The 23,393-nt window shown below is 33.2% G+C and overlaps 1 protein-coding gene across 1 annotated transcript; it reads left to right on the forward strand.

Annotated features, from left to right (window-relative positions):
- Nucleotides 1-2,868: 2,868 nt before the first annotated feature.
- LOC106787479 (trypsin-1-like) lies at nt 2,869-4,514 on the forward strand. The gene is made up of 7 exons (XM_014749849.1): nt 2,869-2,935; nt 3,314-3,402; nt 3,473-3,582; nt 3,698-3,836; nt 3,938-4,051; nt 4,158-4,338; nt 4,411-4,514. The coding sequence occupies exons 1-7, from the start codon at nt 2,869-2,871 to the stop codon at nt 4,512-4,514; spliced, it is 804 nt and encodes a 267-aa protein (XP_014605335.1).
- The last annotated feature ends 18,879 nt before the right edge of the window (nt 4,515-23,393 follow it).

The raw sequence follows: 23,393 nt of genomic DNA on the forward strand, positions 1-23,393 counted from the left end.
GTCGCAAAATAAGAGACGCTTTCCTTAGGAAGGGCATTGAAAGCGTTTAGCCTTCAAAAAAGAAAATATTGAACACGGCAAAAAAAGAAACGTAACCAGAAATTAACATTAGTAATTAATAGTCGCAATGAGATATTGTTAAAATTAGGAATTTGAAAAAAATTCTCTAGAATATCCGAAGAGAGATACGGAAGAAATCGTAAAATTTCACGGAACAGGTAACGTCAGGACGAATTTGGTAAGAAATCAATAAGAGAAGTAATACAGTTAGACTAAGAACACTACTGATTCCAAAAAGGAAATTAATACTGAACGTTAATGGAAATAGGTAAGGTCTTAATTTTGCGATAGGACTCTTAACCGGATTAGAAGGCATCGTATTTAACAAGCTGAACTCTCACATCCTACATAATGATACACATGCTCTAATGCTTTGATGAACACATAATATATATGTATATATGTAATAATATCTACTCATATAATGTATTATATATCTACATATATTATCCAATGAGAATATATGGAAATGAATTTTACGATAGTCCGCCAAGAGAAATGGTTAATGCTTCGATATATATCCCACCTGACGAATATTTAGTTCATTCGAATACATAGTTAAAGAAATTTACGATTTTATCATTTCCCTCATCCGCGTAGCTACTTTGTCGATTTTATTTTCTACGAACGAACAGTTACACAGTTAATCGTTATTGCGCATCAAATTACACGCGTTGGAATCCTACTCCCCCCCCCACCCACCCACCCACCGCCTATCTTCTTCCATTAGTTAGAGTATTTCGTTAAACATTACAAAAGAGTCTAATAAATGTACCGTAAAATATTCGTCCGCAAGAGAGATTTTTCTGTTTTACTTTTTCTTTTTATTTTCCTTTTCCTTTTCCTTTTTTCATTGTTTTCCCTTTAATGTTATACTTTAATTTAAACGTAAGGCGAATAATATTTCTTTTACCTCCATTTTCATGAAATCTTATTAAAATTCTCTTAATTAAATTTCGTTACATTAAATATAAAATATTATTGCTTAGACGATCATTTATAAAAGAACTATTACGTTTTTATACGAGCGGATATATGGTGCCAGAGTAACGTTAAAGCTATGTAATAATTTATGTAGTTGAATAAACTATTTCGAAAATGCAGGAAATTCGAGTTCAATGTAAATATTAGAAGAGTGAACCCGCATGAAATAAGCTGTCCATTATTATTAATGATATAGCGTATAATAAATGCATTATATAGTCAAAATAGAAAGCGTAATAGTTCTACTGTTAAACGACAGCATATCGTCACGAGAACGTTGTTAGAAATTTTTTGAAAAAAAAAAAAACAAAAAAGTATATATTTTTCCGATCATTTATTATCGTACTTCGAAAAAGTATTTCCTTATTATTTTGTATTTACAAAGAAATAATTCCGTTAAGAGGAAAGTATTGTAAATTCGTAGCACCCCGATAAAATTTATCCAAAGGTCAACAAACCTCGCTTACGGCTATCGTACGTTGAGCGTGAAAACCAATATAAATTAACTTTATCGTCCAAAATGGGTTTTTAATTGGTGCGCATGCATCAACAACATCGATATCGATAAGAAATTGCCAGGTCAATGCCGATGGCGTATAATAAAAGTCTAATGATCGAATGGAAAACAGCTTAACCGAATTTACGATATGCTTACAAATTTGTACGAACTCATATGATCGTTCGTTCTTCGTAAATTTCGTAAACGTTTCTTACACAACAAAAATCCTTGTTTATTTTACGATATCGTAAGCAGGTTAATAATGAACAAAATTATATATGCGTCGTAGAAAAATGGAAAAAAAAAACAAACAGAACAATTCGAAGGAATTTGTCATAAATATAATCACGAGAAATATTTCATCATAGTAAATACACGTATATAGTATATACTAGATATACCTATGTATGTGTATATGTAGTACCTACTTTGTCAGGGCAAAGAAAATCTACGGACACGCTTCCACATAAAATCAACAAAAGTCTGCATACGTAATTGCAATTACAACGTGTTTTCTCTTCAGTTTTTATTCCGGCATTCGGACTACTCCTAGATTATGTACATTATCATTCGAGTTTCACCATATGCTACACATATGTAAAAGCGCATTTTTACTTTAATTTAAAATTCTTACTAATTACTCGCTAGTAACATCCTAAATAAAGCACTGCTGTTGTAATTAAGTAATTAACATAGTATTTCTTTACATGACCGGTAACGCCTTTTCATTTTGTCTATATGTGCGTTCAAAAACGTCACATAAAGGAAAATAGGATATTTTTCTTCCGTTAGAAAATAAATTCCAGCCGGATCTAATAAACTAAATTACGTAAAGAGAAAGAGAGAGAGAGAGAGAGAGAGAGAACAAAAAATGCATAAACAGGTTGGATAAAATATACACAACTATGTGCTAAATGAAATTGAAGATGCATTCTATGAAAATTATCATCAAAATTAACAAAAACAAAATTGTTAATTGTAAAACATGGAAATACGTGAATATTTATATTAGAAATACTACTACGCCTCTAGTTAGCTTTAATTATCTTAAAGACGAAGATTCGAATGTAAACACGACACATTCCGAATTCATGATGCAACAACGATGCAGCTAAAAATTATCTACATAAATTTGAGTCATTTTACGTGCGAATATTTAAAAAATTCCCCATCGTGACGATGAGTAAACTGTTCCGGTCATAGTATTACAGGAATTAACAATATTACGATTAACGCAAGAGTATTATCATATAGATATATATGCATGAATTTCAAAAGGTTTATATAGTACGATGAGAATCATTAGTCGTACAAACGACATTAAAATGATCAAGTTGGTGATACTAATTTCCTTCCTCGGTTCTTCAGTAACGTCTAACATCATTGATTCAAGTATGCTTATTATTTATTTATATATATAATTATCAAATTAATTATTTCATTAATAAAATAATCTTCTCTAATCAAATATTTTCTAAAATATATAATATATATCACATATAAAATGTTATAAAATATTATATAAAAAGATCTACGAAATAAAATAATAATATTTAAAAAGCGTTACGTAAAAATATATGTTAACAATTCGAAGATAAAAGTAAAGATATTTGTTAAAAATTCGATTATCGAGACAATAAGATCACAAAAAGAGATACTCTGAAATGATTGTAAAGCATTATAATATACGCGACTGAGTTGAAATATTTTGATGAAAAGATAATTGTATATGATATGCTGATATTACCGTCTTATTTGAATGTCATACAGGCTATTATTGGAAAAGAATAAGCCCGAAGTCAGTGGGGCAAAGAATTATCGGTGGAGAGGATGCCGTTATAGAAGAATATCCATTTGCAGTTAGTATACGTCGTGCGATCGACCTTTACGGGCCATTTGATATATAGAAAATAATTCTTTTGCCTGCAGGTTTCTCTACAGAACAACGTTACAATTTTTGGCCATGATGTCGAGCATTTCTGCGGCGGTAGTATTATCAGTGATACGTGGATAATAACATCGGCTCAGTGTGCTCTGAGGCAAGACCATTGAGTTCCAAATCATTCGATATAGCATAATCGTATAGTATACCTATGCATTGACAAGTACTTTTTTTTTTTCAATACAAATCCAAATATTATCCTCTTCTTACAGTATAAACGTGAGAGAATTTCACATCAGAGCTGGAAGCACGTATTATTATAAAAATGGCATGACGTATAACGTTGAAAAGATCGTCGTTCACCCCGCCTTCAATTATCACAATTACGATTTCGATGTTGGACTTATAAAAGTAATGTGATATTAATGATCGATTAACTAATTATACTTATCTAAAGTATTATTTAACTGAAATATTTAATGAAAAAAATAAAAAAAAATGTTTTATTTTAGTTGAAAAGAAAAATAGTCTTTGATAAATTGAAACAACCAATTAAATTACCAGAAAAAGATCAACAAATCAAGGATGGTGTTGAAATTACTATCGTCGGTTGGGGAACAACACAGGTAAGAGAGATAATAAATAATGATTATTGTTTTCTTTCAAATAGCAAAATTATTATATATGTGGCTATTTTTAAATATAGTTTTATCGGTAAATATCTTCTTCTAGAATCTTGCTCCTATGTCCGAAAATCTTCAAAAAACTAATATACTCAAAATTAGTAACGAAAAGTGTACTGTGACGTACGGATATCAGCTGACCGATCGAATGTTTTGTATTATCTCCGATGATAGTAAGCCTTGCGTCGGTGATTCCGGTTCATCGGCTGTAATAAATAACACGTTAATTGGTAAACCATTTTATTCCATTTACTTAATTGATTAATTATTAATGATAACCTTAAAAATAATTATTTTTATAGGTGTAGCATCGTGGAGCGGAGCTTGTGAATTTTCATACCCAACTGCATACACGAACTTATCCAAAATGATAGATTGGATTAAAGAAAATACTGAAATATCCTAATCTTAATTAATTTATATTGGCAAAATATGTGATTTCTTTGAAATTTATTTAATTTTTATATGATATTCATATAGATGCGATTAATTACATATATTATTTTTTAATTGCATACATATTTTATTTTCTAATAAAATAATAAACAAAAAATTGTGATCAATATGCTTAATATCATTTTATTTCCGGATATGTCACATTAGCGATTATAATATCGATAAGGAGATAAATATTGACCAAAAAACAATTCTAAAACGTTTACAAAAGGCTGGATGCAGAATAAGAAAAAAAATTGTTTTACTTTTGCATTTAAAATATAAAGAAACTTATTCCTCAATCGAATAAAATAAAATTGATTTCACAAGTACTTATAGATGAGAAAAATGTAAATACGAAAGACGAGGAAAAAGTAAGTTTTTCGAGTAGTACCTATACTTATCGAAACAGTATTATTAAGAACTAATAGGTTCGTAGTAATGCATTGATCCCATTAAGTCGAATACAAAATCCGATAGCTACGTTGATACGATAGTTTACACATCGATCCGTATTCGTTGAATCAGCTCGTTAGTTCATCTTCCACTCTTATTTTCCGCATCATGACGCTACTTCTTCGTGCTGTTGAGAAAAATTACTCTCATCAATTGATACGAAAGAAAAACAAATAAAAAAAAACCGAATCATTGATCGACTGAAAGTGACATCCAACTTCGCGAAATATATTATTTTTTCTTTTTTAATACTGATTGACAAATTATTTAGACAAAAGGAAACATTATTTTTTAATGTAAAAATTATAATAATTTAATACTCGATAAATGGCAAAATTTGTTAAGATATTAGTTGTTGAAGATTTGTGCTCTACTTTAAACTAGAAAATTATATAAAGTTGTTTTAGTAATATTACCTTTTAACGATGACTATTATTTATCAAAGATAAAAATAATTTTAAAATGTTCAACAAAGCGTTTCAACCATTGTACTTCGCAGTTTTTAATTCTTATCGATTGTTCAGCGATACTTCTCACAATCTTCAAAGTAAAAGTAATTCCTTTAGATTCAAATCCTTTCTTCGCTCAAAGTAATTTAGGTGTTCTCATTATTGCTTATCGCTTACTAAACCGAAGCACCGTTAATAATACGACAAGATATTACGTCATTAACCATAGTGATTATTATTAATGTGATTATTCAGCGTCTCGTATTTCCTCGCTTATTTCACTTCCACGATGGCCATTCATTTTATCTGTTTATTAGTAATAATACGTTGAAGCTTATAAACCGTGTTCCACGATTATTAAATCGTAAAGTAATCCCCTGTAGAATTATATATATTTATTTCTTAAAATATGAATTAAAAATATATAAATTATATAAAAAAAGATATATTATATTATTAGTAAATTTATATATTTCTATTTATAAAAAGTATTTAAACCTCCCTTCCTCCCAAACGAAAAAAAATAACAAATTAAAGGGAAGTAGACTGATGTTTCCCAGCACTTTAGTATACTGAGTATAAAGCCTTCGAACTTTTTAATGAAAACTTAAATAAGACAAACAAACAAATTTAAAAGAAGATTAAAAGTTACCTTTTCAAAAAACAGATATTACAATATAATACTAAATATACGTTAGATAATCTGTTACATATATAAGTTTGGTCAGTTGTTATTCACAGACAGCCCATAAAACAAAACCGTTTTTAGTAGGACATTAATACGATCGTTTTGAAAGCTCTTCTCTTCATAATTCTCATTTCGAACACGAACGCTCGTCCTCTTTATTAACATGCGAAACTGTTAACGACGTAATCACACGAGCAACGATTATTATGAACAACGAGATAGAAAATATGTATACAGAAAGAGACAAGAGAGATAAAGAAAGATATATATATGTATATATAAATATATATATATATATAGAGAGAGAGAGAGAGAGCAGAGGATGAAGATATAAAACAATATATGTTGGTTACGCTTTGATGTTCATACACGTGATAAAAGGGATTCTTTGTCAGAGTATATGACGCTCTTGTACTATACCATGCGACTATAAATCATAATTCGGTAATTTGCGCCATACTGGACGGTAAAACATATACAGTAACCAAACGTAGGAATCATTACATATGACGGACATCGTATCCTTCGAAATTTACATTAAAGTATACGAATATTACAAAGGCGTTGAATAACATTTGAAACTGGTAAAAGCTTTGCGAACATAACACGCTCAACTTTGAAAATATAATACATGCCCACCTACGTTAATTAAATGTAAACATTAACTCGTAAAAATGATCAAAGCATTTTGTAGAAAAAATATATATTCTTTACATTTGTATAACGAGATAAATGAAAATAAAAACTATGAAAAAGTTATGAAGGTAGAAACAAATTTGAAAAAAGACAAAAAAAAAAAAACAAAAGAAACAGAAAATAGGAGTAGGAGGAGAATGGACGATACGATGTTATTACTGACGTTCGTCGAACAAGAAATTTTGTAAGAGAAAAGTAGAAATTTTTTTCGAAACTACCACCAGTACCTACCAACGAAAAATATCTTCTCGTGCGCCGTCAATTAACCCCACAGCGAGTGGAGTAAATGGAAACGTTAATAACCCGCTGGGTAAGAGAGAGAGAGAGAGAGAGAGAGAGAGAGTGGAAGAAAAAAAGAGAGAGAGTGGTAATGTGTAGAAAAGGATGGAAGAAAAAGGAGAGATAACGGAAGATGTGGTTTCAGAACAAGAGAGTGAGAGAATAAGAGAGAAGGAAAGAGAGAGAGAGAGAGAGAGAGAGAGAGAGATGGCATTTTCTCTAGAATCGCTCTGCAGGAAAGCAAAAGCGTAGCATGTACGGAAAATGCCATAGTCGAGGCGCTTATTGCGACAATTTGGCAAGATCCTCGCCGATATTAGCACCGCTACCAAGCCACAGTTATCCTCTGCATGAAACGCACCCTTCTTCCTCTCTCTCTTTCTTCCTCTCTCTCTCTCTCTCTTTTTATTTTTCGCTTACTACCTTCGCTCTTTTCAGTAGGTACGTTAGAAACTTAATAACATAAAACCGACTAATACGTAGTACTATTTGGTAGATGCACCGACATTACTCTTGAAACTCGTTAAACACCGCATTTCTTTCGCTCGACTAGAAAATAAAAAAATAAAACAAAAATCTCAGTCCCACGGGACTCCCCTCCCTTCCCACTATCGTTTTCTCTTCCTTCCTTCTTCTATTCCCTTTTTTCTTTCTTTTCTTTTTTATCTTCACGCACACGAGATCATATCAACATTTTCTCGAGTAGGTACCAATTTAAATACTCGGATACTAACAGTTGTGTATATATATATATATATATATTATAGATATAAATTTACCTGCACGTAAATGATACGGGTGTTTCCTTCTATCACCCCTTCTTCATTTCTTTTTAATATCACTCGAGAGACCTACTACCCTATAAGTTAGAATGAAAAATCTCTGACAAGAAAACACTAATGGAGTAAAAATGCATCTTTTGTTTTTTTTTTTCGTTTTAGATATACTTATATAACATTTGGGTATTTATCTACTTACATCGATTCTAAATTCATCTGAAAAACTTTCTAAATGCTTTTCAATGCGAAGAAGTTTGGAGATGGAAAAAAGAGAAAAATATAATCGAAGGAAGAAGATCTTTTTAAAGTCAAAAGTATAAAGAATGAAGTCGTAGCTTTTACGAGTTCGACCCTATTTACAAGGAAAGAAAGAAGCTTCTAGAAGGATAAGGAAGTACGATATGGAAGAAACACTAAGTTGGAAAATGCAAGGGCAAACCGTCTTGCCAAGAGTACTTCGTATGAACGTTTTTCTTAATTTAAGTCGTTTACAAGGTGGCGTTCAGACAGGGACTGCCCAACCGCGACTCTATTCTTGGACATTAACGAAAATTTAAAGGCATTAAAGCGATTTTCGCGAAAAAGAGGAGCTAGTAGAAACGCTTTTTGTAAAAAGAAACAAAAGAAAATATAACACTCCCGTTCATAACAAATTTGAAATTCTCACCTTTCGTAGACACAACATCGTTCGTTTTCCCTCGTTTCGAGTCACGACAATCGAAAGAAAAAAACAGTGAGAGAGAAAGAGAGAGAAAGAGAGAAAGCTCAACCAACAACAAATGATAGTCGTCAGCATCGCTAAAGATTATGGCTTTTATCGAAGAACCGTTTTGTATTCGGGAACCCTCGACTATCAGAACCTATTTTAAAAGCTTTCATCGTTAGAACGTTCCTCTATGACCTCGCGTGGTTTGCTTGCTGTTATCGTATCAAACTCTATTCGTATCACACCGATCGATTTATGTTACAGCGAATGGACGAAAACGAAAATTTGCAAATTCGTCCGCTCGTTACTGCTTTCCGTATACTTTTTTTTTTATATGTAAAATGGAAAATAAAACCAAATAAAAAAAAAAAAAGAAGAAGAAAGAATACTCTTGATGGATATAAAAACATATAGTCAAAATAAAATCATCGGTAAAGCATTCTCATTATATTGAGATATATATGAACGATCTCGATTAAACTAAACGAATTTCGCCCTGTTATTTTCGATGTACCTTCAGAAAAATGTAACATCAGAATTTTTTTCCGCGAGAGAAATAAAGAATTGGAGAATAGGAAAAACCCTTCAATTCTAAAATCAACGACAGCATTAATGCGGAGAAAGAACAGACTACCGATAGAATATGTATCTTAATACATAAATCATAAGTGGAGTATTAAAATGACGAAGCATATGCTGCGAGACGTCAGTCGGTTTTTCTTTTAGGTATATATACTTTATGTAAAAAAAACAAAATCGTAAAAAATTTCTATTTCGATATTTTATGGAAACAAAGATACCACCATATGGTCTCGTGTCCAGCGTATTTTCAAATATTTTACGTGAAATATTTAAATTATACGTTATTGCATATATTTATATATGTATATATACTTTAGTAATACTTGATTCAATCTTCACAAAAAAAGAAAACAAAACGAATGATTAAAAATGTCTAATAACACGAGTTTATAGCACAAAATATTATAACTGAATAACAATATGTATAATAATACAGATATAAAAATGTCGAGAGATTGAAAAGAGAGAAAAAGAGATAATGAGAAAGATATAGAAGAATAGTTAAAAATATTTCGAAAAAAAAAAAGGACAGAAATAGAGATTCAAATTTAAAAAACGAGAATAACCAAGAACGCAATCCATGATTTCACGATCGACACATACGTTTCTGCAAATCTTGTCAAAGGTTTCCATCGATGCGACGTGCAAATAATTCCAGAGCCTTTGCTCCCTCCATCCCTCATCGCTCTTTCCAAAATCCGATCGTTTCGTACCTGTCGGGCGTGACGAGTCCACAGGACAGGATTCCATTTCATCCTGTCGTGCTTTTCCTGGTACCGTTACTGGATATATGACGCCACTCGCTTGTACTCGTTCGCGAAAATATAAAGTGTCGTCCGAACAAAGTTAACCAACGATAGACTTCGTAGATTTCATTGACGCATCGTGAAAGTCGATTGAAATTCCCTCCGTGTCAATCTTTGACGAACTTGAATAACGAATTACAAACAAACATATATCGGATCGCAACAGAACTGTAAGTTTGTTATCGGTATTTTTCTTAATAAAGTCACTGAATCCACTATCTCTATTATATACATTTATATACATATATGTATATGTATATATATATATATATANTGTTTCACGAAATATCGATCTTTTCCAACTATATACATATATATATGTAACATATATATGCATATAAATATATATATATAAAAGAAGTATACCAGAAAAAAAGATTTTCAATAAAAAAACTGCTCGAATTAGTCGAATATATTCGTTCGATATTAAACCCTAGGAACAATATGAAAACCGACATGAGCTAATGGAATTTAATTATCGATCGTTCGTGGCTTATAATTATCGCCGAAGCTCATTTCATGCTTATACGTCATAAAACTATCCATGGGGGACGAAAAACCAAGATAATCGTTCGACATTGTTTTTTAATGAAACACCTATATTATCCCCATCCGAACTATCAATCATCTTTTATAAAAATCTATCGAAATGTAAAAAAGAAGAGAGAAAAAGAAAACAAAATAACAAAACAAAAAAAAACAGAGATAAAAAATTCAATATAATTATTATCACCGTCCTCGTTGTATCCTCGTTATATGACGAAATAGTAGAATTTGTTTTCTCGACGGATGCCAATTATCGTCTCTGAGCAAACCACTCGATATGTCGTTTATTACGGTAGTGAGCCTCTCGTTCGGATCACGTATTTGTTTTCCCTTATACGAAGTTTACCTTTCGTGTATGCCAATGGAAAAGAACGATGAAGCTTCGACAGTATAGAAAGGGGAGGAGATGGAAAAGGGAAAAAAGTGAAGGAGGATAAGAGAGGTGAGATCAAAGGAATGAAAAAAACGATAAATATGTCTACCGAGTGTAGGGAAAAATATTACGAGGCTGTCGCCTCGATTTTGCGAGCCTTATTTGCGTATATTCTCACTGCTGCGAACCAACGTTTGCTTCCACATCGAACATCATCCACCGTCCGTATGTATGTATGTATCCTCGTATCTAAAGTACCACCAACCAACTATGCTACACACACCCGGACTATATTCGAGTTACATCTCAGAGCTATACTTCTACCAGTATAACCATCTCTTATGCGTTATATGATGGCCGGATACCCGAGCTGGCGGAAAATTTTTCTACAGGGGTAGCGACGAAGAACGACTGCCGGAGGCTCTATGTAACGTGCATACGTTACGGTCCTTTATCCCGTCATTGTTTTCCTCCAAGTTTTCGCCTGTGTCTCTCTTTCTTTCTTTCTCTATCTATCTCTATCTCTATCTCTCTTATAGTAGCATTGCACGCCAACCGTAAACTACTACACCCACCCTACCACTCCGATCTCACCCCAAATTTTCCGCGCGACGAGCGCGCCTCACCTGGAAAGTATTTTCTTTCATGCGTTCCTCCTCTACCGATCGATTTTACCTTACTTTAAGTACCCACAAGTATACTAAAAATGTTCAAGATGCACGCTATCTCGACGTGTTTTTTCTCCGAAACTATATTTCAATATATAAAAGCGCGAATCGTAGAAATATTCAAGAACTCTTTCCGATACTTTTCTTTTCATTTCTTTTCTTTTCTTTTCTCAAATGAACAATATTATGAAAAATTTGACAAAAATACATACGAAATAAAAGCAATGATTAGTTGTAATAAAAAAAAAAAGATACTACAGAATATGGTCTATACATCAGTTAAATATTACCAAAGTTGATCTTGATAGTTTAAAAGATCTCTCAAAGAAAAAGATAACATTGCAATTCTCTCTTGTACTTTCTCCTATGTATTTCACAAAAACATTTGCTTCCTTACTTGAATACAAGAAACGAACAGCAAAGAAAATAGGAATTTAAAATGGACTATTATTTCGAGCAGTAGGTACCTAGGTACGTGACAAGCATAGTAATAGAAGAGAGAGAGAGAGAGAGAGAGAAAGCTAAAGTTCAACGAGAATGTGTAAAATAACGCGAGTGAAACGTTTTAAAAAAGACGAAGAAAAGGAAAAAAAAGAAGAAGAAAAAAAAAAGTATAGTTCACCTACCGGAACGTAGGATGACAAAGGATCTTTTCTCTCGATTTTCAGTAGAGTAGATGGAAGGCAAAGGTCCGATGTATATTACGGTGACAACAAGGCTCTTTTCCTCTCCTTCTCTCTCTCTCTCTCTCTCTCTTTCTCTCTCTCTCTCTCTCTCTCTCTCTCTCTCTTTCTCTCTCTCTCTCTCTATCTCTCGCTCTTTTTCCTCTCATGACTCAGGCCAACGTAGGTAACTACGAGAATTTCTAGTGGCCGCGCTCGTGTAGCGGAATTCCGAGCCCTTTCCCGTGAGCGTGCCAACGCGGAGGTAAACTTTTAATACGGAATTCCTCACGCGACGTCGGCATCGTTTGCCGATAGCGTAAAAGGCGCGTTGGAAGAGGTTCGGTTGAAGGGAAGGAACCCAGCTGAATGGAATTCTTACCCTCGACACAAATGGACATGAAATTAACTTTGCTCGCTACGCGGTTGACTGTAGAAATTACTACGATGGAATAAGCATAAACCTTAAATTAGCTCGTACCGTTTAATACCCAGAGGAAAAATCCATGTTTAAGTTATTCTATTGTTTTATATTCAATTTTTAATGTTTTAAATATTTAATTATTCAAACGTTAACATTAATATCTAAATACATTTCAATTAATAGTGCCAAAGGAAAAATGTCGTTAATCGTTCGAAATAACTTTTTGCTGTAAAATAAAAATCATTTAGTGATATTAGTGAAGGATCAGGTATGAGATCGTTGAAGCGTTTAAATAAACGAAAGAGAAAAAATTCGAAATAAAAAAAAAAAAATATGTATATATATATATATATATAATACCAAGCTGTGCGTTATTCTGGAGTATGCAGAACGTTAGCGGTAGAATTTAAGCCAATTAAGTCAGACCGCTTCGCTGAGAGGAGTTGAAAATTTAAACGACGTTTAAACTACAAAATTCTCATCTTTGATTGATCGTTAGTGCGAGCAAACTCGACTTAAATTTTTAATCATGTTTGTGAAACTGACCTATACTTTCCTACACTTTCCTGCACTTTCTGCGAACCTCGGTGACCAATGAAACGTAATAACTAACATTGCCACCTGTGCACATATACTCTCAAATTGTTAGATATTTCTTTAAATTTTACAGAATTCACGATTGCTCGACACAATTACCGTATATCCAATCCCTATCAAAAAGGATCAAAGAAATAATAAGACAATTGATTTTGAAAATAAATAAAAATTCGTTTAAAACTGTAGATGTGTGTGTGTGTGTAAAACGATTTGAACTGCTCGCGCGGAGATCTGTGTGCCTACTAACATTTATTTAAAACGAACGAATTCCCGAAGCATGGGAATTTCGATCAATAGTTGCAAGTTATAAAGAATACCGGAGGAATGGCTACTGGGTCCCAGGGCATAAATGTAAAAGGGGAATGGCAATGTGCATTATCAATACTAACCGGGTATTCCGGGGTTAGACTTATGGCACACGACCTATATAATCTCACTCCATTTCCTAGTACAAGGCCTTAGGGAGATGACCGCTTGGTCGAGGCTAACCCTCTAAAACCGGATGGTCTGTACCTACGAACCCTCATCTCTATCTTTCCGTTCGACTCGCAAGCTCGCTCTGGCTTTTGTACGATAAGCTAACACTCCGAACTTACCACTTCCCATTTCTAATTAGTTGCTACTCAAATGAATTTTAACGTAGATTTGCCAGAAATAGAGGGAGAAAGGGAGAGAAAGAGAGAGAGAGACAAATGGACAGACAGAAAGATTATTAAGTCAGTTAAATAGATGTTCAATTAACTTAGATTTCTATTAATATTCTAATAACGAAACGGTTTTATTAATCTAACTTACAAGTAAATTGAAAATGGAAGATTGAATGGATGAACAATTTTCCCCAACATTGCAATGTAATATTTGTACCCAATTTGTGTGAATTTGTATAAATAAAATTGTAAATCTATATATAATTAGAGTATCAAAGGTATTTTTATCAAATTTCCTATCTTTTCACTAATGCTATCAAACGAAAGATACGTAAGAGAAGTAATTTGCATATGTATGTTTAAAGACACCAATGTTTTCACCTAAAGGTGTTTTAACATGAATTATCACGAAGATCAAGGGAAGAGAGTGGAACGAAGCAAAGAGTAAGATAGAGAGAAAGATGTTTACTTAAACGAGCCTTCTGTACTGTACCGGTGAATACGTTGCACTGTACGTAGTTATCTTCCTACAACTGTCAGAGTAATCAGAACCATAGTACATAATTATCACGCGAAATAATACCGAGAATTGTGCCAATAGTTGGAGATCATAGAAAAGGTTCCTTCTTTGGATATATTTTGATTTAAATAACAAAATTCTGATTAAAAAAGAAGAAAAATATGAAATTCGTTGTTAACTAATCATATTATAAAATCCTAACTGAACTGCCAAAATAAATTGCAATTACAATGATAGAAATTATTTTCAAGCACCTAGATAATATCTTTTATATTAAAAAAAAAAAAAGATAGATCTATTAATATTTGTAATAAATCAAAGATATAAAAAGTTTCTTATAATATTCTCTGTGGAGAGTTAAAATAGCCACATCAACGGCACTCAACGAAAACGTCCGGTAAAATGAATCGAAACTACTGACTCGTACGTAAATTTCTGTCATGATGTTTTCACTTCCTACGGTGCTTTTCGACTAACCCCTCCGGCACTGTTCTCAAATCATACACGAAAGTCTATTTTAGATTATAAATCGTACAACATTTTGTTATTGAGATTAACTTTGATCAAACATAGATCGTATAAATTTCCTTTTGTTTGATCATCTGTTTTTGATTAGCTAACGTTTCTTTGATCACTTCTAAATAACTGTTAAAAGTGCAACAGTTTGTTCGTTCGTTCGTTCGTTCGTTAATTCGTTGGTGAATTATTTATGTTAGCAGAGAATTCCCATACGAACACACGTGTATGTTTCTCTGCTTATTTTTTACGCACCGGTAAAGAAAGTTTCGTGACAAGAAAGGATGCATGACACTCGCATGCGTGAACATTATCGAGTCTCGTTAGAGAGATAATCCCCATGATCGCACCTGCATTTGGCACGACTCATACGAACATATTTACCGACGACGCGCAATTTGCATTTTAATTACTCATTGCCAGTGCAAATATTGCAATCCTCGTTACGCGGTCACGACATGGCCTCTGGCAAAATTGGCGTCGTTTTCCCTGCGACGAGCCTCTGCACTGGGGATGTATGTAACCCCATTCGTACAATTTGCTCTTTCGAGAATGCACGCTGCGTGGAACCATTTTCCTTCTTTGTTTGTTCACCTGTCGCTCGGATTTCCTTAACATTTCGATAACGAACGTGAGCTTACGTTATAATTGGCAAATCAAAGGGGTCTATCATATACGCTTACCTTTACTTTTCTTTCTCTTAGAAACGAATAGATTACTGTCTGTCTATTTCGTATGAAACTGTTTCCATGAATTATCAAAATTCGAATTTAAATACCAACGCTCGACTACCATGTAATAATCCAAAATATGTATTTGAATATTTTATTGTTTCATGATTGCTAATTTCGTAAAACATTAGGGAGATTCCTAAATTGAATTAAATATTAACAGAGAGAAAGCTGATGAATATGCAGTGGATTTCCAGCGATCCCTACGTTTTTCTCGATTTCTCTCGATTTTCTATTAGAACGATTCGTATCGAAAACAATTACCATCACCCTCCTCCCACTTCTCTGCACCGTCCCATCACGTTCTACTTCTAGTAGTAAGAGAATAGAAGAAAAAGAAGTTAGAGTCGGTATTCAGGTTAGACGATCGTCGCAAGATAGTCTTTCGATTTGGTAAACTCAGCTAGCCTGCGCGTATCCCATACGATTTACATTGTGACGAGGAGAGGCAATCCTCTACTGTCTAGCAGTCCTACCATTGAGCAAAAAAGCCGGACACGACAGAATGAAAGAACAAATTTCTATTTACTTACATCTACCCCGGTTTTTCCACTCTCCATTCCTATTCTCTATCGACCTTCCACGCTTCAACTCTTTTCTCGGTCGCACACTTATCTTCCGACCAATTCTCTCTTCCTCCTCTTTTCCCACCCCCTCTCACTCTCTCACTCCCACCCTTTTTACTCTTTTTCTTTATCTCCGAAGTTGGAACCTTTAAATTTCGTTAGACGATAGAAAGAAATTGCTAGCGATTTCATTCTAGGTGCATACCTAGCTATAATACATTCAATAAAGTTCCCATTTCACTGACAAAGGGATGATCTGGTAGGCCCGCGACGATTTTTTTCAAATTTTATACACTTGTAATAGCCCGTGAGAATATTCATTGTGTGTGTGTGGGTTGTGTCATTTAGTTTGGCAATGTTATATGTCATATTTAATTTTTATGTCTGCCAAATTGTTTATTAGCCAAGCTTATACTTTAAATAATGATTATACTTACTTACGTAATTAATTGTAAACCTAAATCACGAAATTTTGTTTAATTTATTTTGTGTGTATTATATCAGGTTTCTATCAGCTTGTAAACTAAATCCACACATGCATGGATAAATATTTGTTAATTCGACGAATATTTGTTGATGAATATTCACGTACAAGTGTTTGCTGAAGAAATCTGTCCACGCATACCCCTGAAACACTGAATATTTGTATTTAGTCAAGACGAACGGAAATAAAGCGATTGTTCAGATCCTTTGATGCGTATTGGTTTACCGATGTGAGATAGAAAATATTCGTGTTCAGCTAAAAATACCGAATTTTTACTAACGAACGCAAACTTTTTATCCACACATGCTGTCCATCCCCAAAAATATCAAATATTCCAATTCGGACAACGCATCTGTGTAAGAAATAGAAACTGCTATTATTTCATTTTACAATGAAAGAGTTTCTATTATTAAATAGATAAATAAATAAATATAAAAAATTTTCAAAATCTATAAGGAAAACAAAAACGATAAAACATTCAAAGATAATAATAAACAATAGAACAAAAAATATATAAAAATTAGAAGAATCAGAAGAAACTTTTAAATAAGATAAAGGATTATATAAAGACAGTATATCAAAAGAATAGGTTCAATCATCGAAAGTAAATTTAAAAAAGTATTTTTTTTAATCCCTCCAGCAACCTATTTTTTAAAGCGAAAATAAAAGGATTTAAATTTTTATTGGATTTGTTTTCTTTATTCATTTTAAATCGATAACAGTTCAATAAGCGAGAACAAATTGAAGAAACAATGAATGTCCATAAAACAGATCATTTTTTATCATAGAAAAATTGGAATATAAAAACACATGTATATCAATGTCTCTGCAGAACTATAATTACTTAATTTTAGTAATATCCAAGTATCCTCTCTTAAAATCCAACATAAGTTACTTATTTACTTTTTACAAATAAAATAATCAATAAAATAAGAAAAGCATCACGTGTCATATCAATTTACGGAAATCGTTTAAAAAAAAACTGGAATAACCTTAAAAAAAAATAAATTGATGGATGAATGATAGATACAAAAAGAATTTGAGCGTCCTCGTTATTTTACACTTTTATGAGATCGTTTTAACTTTCGTCGTTGTTACGAGAGAGATTAAGTAGACGAAAAGAAGTGGAAGCTTTTTCACTGTTCATCGCGAAAAGACGAAAAAACGAAGAGGATCCGTTGAGTTCGGTTAAGAATGAGACGATATTTCCTTCTCATCTCCGTTTCAGTGAAATGTTCACCTAAAAGTTTCGTTGGCCTTCTTAGCGAAAAACCACCACGCAACCACGATGGAATGTGGCGAGTGAAGCCCCGACTCTTTCGCAAAGCTACGAGCGATCGTAAAATTCGAAGAAGAAAGAGAGATAGACATAGAAAGATAAATAGAGTAGAGAGTTAAAGAGAGAAAGAGAGAGAAAACATAGATAGTGATAGAAAGGTGAAGAGAAGAAGAGTGGAAGAGAACGTCATAGTGACGGTAACGTTTCTCGCTCGGGCTCATCCGAAATTGCGTGAATAAAATTGCGCGTCTCTCGTCGCTTCTATAAAAGTCAACGTCTATACGTTAGTAGAAGAAACATAGACGAAAATGTGTTTCTCTTGTTTATGATTACTTTATCCGCTTATCCGTTAATATACATTTTGCATCGAACGCAACGTCATAATACAATATATATATATATCGATCGAATCTACTTTTCTTGTTTCCCCACTTTAACGAAATTAGTCGTATATTACTCTCTCATTCTCTCAATCAATTATTTTTTAATTATTAGAGAATAATTCTCGATAAAGGAAGCTAATTTTTTGTCCTCTTTTTTAAAAGAATATAAAGATCGTATAAAAAATTATTTTTAAATTATACATTATTTTCATTTAAATCTATTCTTTTTTTTCCTCTGACTATATATATAAATATAATCAACTAAATTTGAGTCATCAAGTTAAGTGATCGCAAATCTCCGTGCAATCACACTTTCCATCCGAGACTCGTCCAAAGGAAAGCCAGTGAAGAAGTTCATTGCGATCGTAACCGAGCATATTTCCGTAGTATCCCTCCTCAAAATATCTCTTAACCGTAACTACTAAACGGTTAAACGTCTTCCAGAAATACGAGCACATAAATTGTCAAATTGCATCGTCCGATTCGTTGTAACCTTCATCGCTGAGAACAATGAACTGACCTAGCTGATTTTACGCATAATCACGTTTCAAAGTTATTTCGTTTTCTCACAAAGAGAGATATTCGTAAAAGCAATATACCGGTAGAACAATTTCCTTCCTCTCTCTATTCGATAATAAATAAATTTCCTAGAATGTTCCGTTCCCTCGAGAATAATACTCATTACAGGGAAAGCTCAAGGATGATAACGTTAACGATATCCAATTATTTGATCGGCGTAAAGTTACACACTGGGGATAATATTCTTACTTACTTAGGATCGATTTAGTTCTATAGATAAAGACGAGAATGTTTAATCTAGGACAAGAATGGAAATGACACGATGAAAGATAAATAAAGATAACGGATACCAGGAACATTCTTTTATATTTTCTTAAATTGATACGCCTTTTCAATAAAGCTACGACACAGTTGGATAATGTAACCGTTACCAGAAGACATCTTACTATATATGCGGACATTATTTACTCGTGGTTTGAAAGGTCCATGGAAACTATAGAGAAGGAACGATTTCTACCGATTTTCATCCTACTCCTAGTCGTTCTTCCGAAAGTGGTCGTAGTCACGTCAACGTTGCTTCGCTAGAACTCCTAAACTTTGGCACGCGTAACTAAAGTTCGCGCAGTAGTTCGTGTTCGGTGGGGGCACTAATGGAATGGTATTTACAAACGCGAACAAACACTCCTATCAATTACAAAACGATTCTCCTTGTACTTGGACGCCTTTGCGAGGCCTGCAAGTCGAGACTTCAACAGTCCTTGGCTTGGGTTCACCTATCCTCTCGAAAAGCACCCCTTCTATTCATCCTCCTTTCAAAGCCCCACTCGTTTTCCCTGCCGAGACGAAGAGAAACTTTTGATTACCCGCATCGTCCTGTAATCTCTAGAAGGATCGTACGATGAAGCAAGCCTCTGCGCTTTAGTAAATATTTGACACTTGAAATTTAAGGAAAAGGCGGCTCCTACTGGATTTCTCGAGGTTTCTCCTTCCCAAAGGGCAAGGGCATGAATGTGAAAACGTCTTAAAAGCAGTCCTACAATTCCCCATACATAGTATGATTTCAGAGATCTCTTGCGGTGCAGAAACTTAACGTGTTACTAACTGTTGGAAAAACGGCTTTCTCCAGTATCCACTGATTCCATATGAAACGGAAATAGACTACTATATCTTTCAAGGGATCGTCGAGGCGAAAAAAATCTCAATGTTCTCTCTCCTTGGAAATATCCAATGGGAAAGTCTTTCGTTCAGTTGAAAGATTTTTTGCTTATATTACTAATATATTTTTCTTCTCTCGTAAAATATTCTTTGTTAAATATTCTATAATATTTTTCATTACAATAATTATAAAGTTCTGATCTCTTTTTTTTGCGTTCGTGGCACAAGAAATTTTAAATAAATCGTCAAAAAGACTTAACACGTTCGTCAAAACAATTATATTATTTTTATTAAAAACCTAATTGAAAAATTTAGATCTTTTATTATTTAATTACTTATTCATGAATATAATTATTCCAGTATTACATCAAAAAAGGATAGGATTTGATCTAGAATGATGAGCAACCCAAGTTGTACTACTATCAAATCAACTTCGAATGACACAACCACGTATTATACTGCTGGTTCATAATTACTATTCCTTCTTAGGATTCTCTAGGGGTTTAACGATTGAAATCCAAGGACGATAGACAACGTTATAGTAACATTACCGAATAATTACCTTTTCGAGACTTTCATACATTTGTCTGATACTTCGAAACCTCTATAAATTGAATCGTTTCACTCTATTATACTTTTGTTCTCTTTCTCTCTCTCTCTCTCTTCCTATATTATTTTAACAAAGTTTCACGAAAATATAAATCGAGATAATTGCGAAAATTTAGTATTTCTAAATCATCGATTCATTTTGAATAATTAAACGATAGATCACCGAAGATTACTAATTAACTAATTTAGGCAATTATAAAATAAATTAATGAAATACTAAAATATGATATTACGAAAGATGAATAATTTGAAATAGAATGATCTTAGAGTCTAACTGATCTAACTTAGATTTAGACTAGCTGATCTGACTTAAATCTGTAACGGATAGGAAAAGATAAAGTTTCACGATATCCAAGCGAGGAGGAAGAGAACGTTATCAGCGAAATACTGTTTCTAATTGAAAACAAATCTATTACGTTGTATGTCCCGTACTTCATGTCGAGAAAGCTGTCGTTAGATTGCACGAGATTAATTCAGATTATTCAAGATTAGACAGGATTAGTCTCGTCTTCGTATTAGACGATGCGAAATAGGACATCAGCTACCTACGTTTGCCAATGCTCAATTTGTCGTGAATGCCAGAAAGCTCGGTGTAAAAAATGATTTACGATCGACTCGTTAACTATAATAAAAAAGTATTATGTTTTGTAATATAATATATTACGTCCTTATAAAATTTATTAAATGATTCTACTTACTAGCAGTATTAGTGAAATAAACAGATGAACAACATGATTAAAAAACTTCCTCTATGAAACGTTATACACGTTAGTTTTTAAATAAACGAGTCCATTTTACAAGATTACTCTTATCTAGTCTGAAGCGCCTTGCCTTGTTTATCATAACATATTCTAGCTTCCTCTTTCCTTTTACGTTGCTTTCGCTTTCGCTTTCGCTTGAATCATTTTCTGCTCACCTTTTCGACAGACGCTTTAAAGCTCTAATAGAAAAACTCGAGCATGGTAAAACCAAGTTACGAGATAAAGAAAGAGAGAGAGAGAGAGAGAGAGAGAAGAAAGAATTGGAGGACGAAAAAATGAGAGGAAGAGGAGAGAAATTTAACGAGCGAGCTGGATCGAGCGAGGGTAGAAAGAGAGAAAAAAAAAAGAAAGAAAGAGAAGCAGAGTCACGATGTTGAATCTAATAATTTAGTCAGGTAGCGTAGTAGTAGTAGTAGTAGTAGTAGTAGTAGTAACAGAGGTACGGCATCTAACCATGCTTTCTATGATGCCACGTAGTCCATCTAGCAGCTCGACTCTACACACGATCTATTACCCATCTTCCATTTCTTCCCTTTCCCCCCTTCTCTTCTCTATTTCTCTCTCTCTCTACCTATCTAACACCCCCCTTTCTACACCTCATCCAACAACACCCTTAACCTTTCCTTTTCAGCTCGTGCGTTCCTTCGAGCTTCGCTAGAAATTACCCGGATCCAGTCCACTACGAGTAACCGATGAAATTAAACCATTTTGAAATGAGTTGTTGAGTCAGAAAACTCAAGCGAATCCATTTAATAAATTACGGGAGGAACGTTGGGTTGGATGCAATTATATGCAAATCCAAAATGAAATTATATTTTATTTTTGCGAGAAATAAAAAAAAAAAAACTTAAGAAATGAAATTGGCGATCCATCGACTTCATTTCTCACCGAATAACGTTACTCCGTTGACTTCGTCAAGTGGTTGTCAATCTAAGGATAGAAAGAGATAGAAAAAGAGAAGGAAAGAAGAAGGGTGATATACGAATTGAATAACTAGCGAAGTAAAACTTTCTGTCGAGAATGCCACATCGTATTTTTCTTTTATCGTTAATCGAATTTGAAACTGGCAGGCTAATATATAAGTGACATTTTTGTTGAAAATGTCGATAAGCTTTTCCTCTCCTCGTCCCGATTCCCCCCCCCCCAAAAAAAAAAAAAAAAATCCAGCTGATGCAACGACATTTTCGTAGAAATAAAATTTGAGAAGATAATGCACAAAATGTGCAACTTATTACCTTGATATTCAATAAAAAGATCGGAAATAATGTATTTAGTTAACAAAACACAGAAAGATCGATTTATCGTGTCTCGAAGATGATTCATTTCTGCGAATCGTATAATCCTCATTGATTATTTCTTATCGTTGCAATATTTCATGCGAAATTAAAAGCCGAGAAGTTTATCGATATTAATATCTTATACTTAAATAATCAGATAATATATATTTTGCAAGCGATGTTTCGAATGAAATGAATACCGAGATAAGATTCGTTTTACTTCGAGCTGAAATATATCATTTTATCAAAGTAATATTTACTTACAATTAGATTAAGACATAATTTGAAATATCAATATTACTACTAATAATGTTGAACATATTTGCATAAATATTGATATACATACGTATGTATTATATATATCTCAATATAAATATTATTTGTCGTAAGGTGCTTATAGCTCAATAAATTGCTATAAATGTTAAAAAATGTTTCATCGATAATAATGCTTACAGGCTTTATAACAAACGGCAGTTAACGAATAACGATATTAAATGTTTCTTGTTAAATGTCTTTGAAAAACTTCTCGAGGATAGTTAAAGAACTTCATACTTGAACGAACTTTGCGTTCTTCCAAGACGAAAAACGCTTCTTCCACGACCAATGTACAGGGTGATTACAAAGTTTCGACCGGAGGCTTACAACCGCCGCATATAACTTTGCTAGTTATCGTCAAACTAACTTCGTACGCT

The sequence above is a fragment of the Polistes canadensis genome, unplaced genomic scaffold (assembly GCF_001313835.1).
Source record: "Polistes canadensis isolate GaletaPanama2010 unplaced genomic scaffold, ASM131383v1 scaffold_102, whole genome shotgun sequence".
Taxonomy (NCBI): Eukaryota; Metazoa; Arthropoda; class Insecta; order Hymenoptera; family Vespidae; genus Polistes; species Polistes canadensis.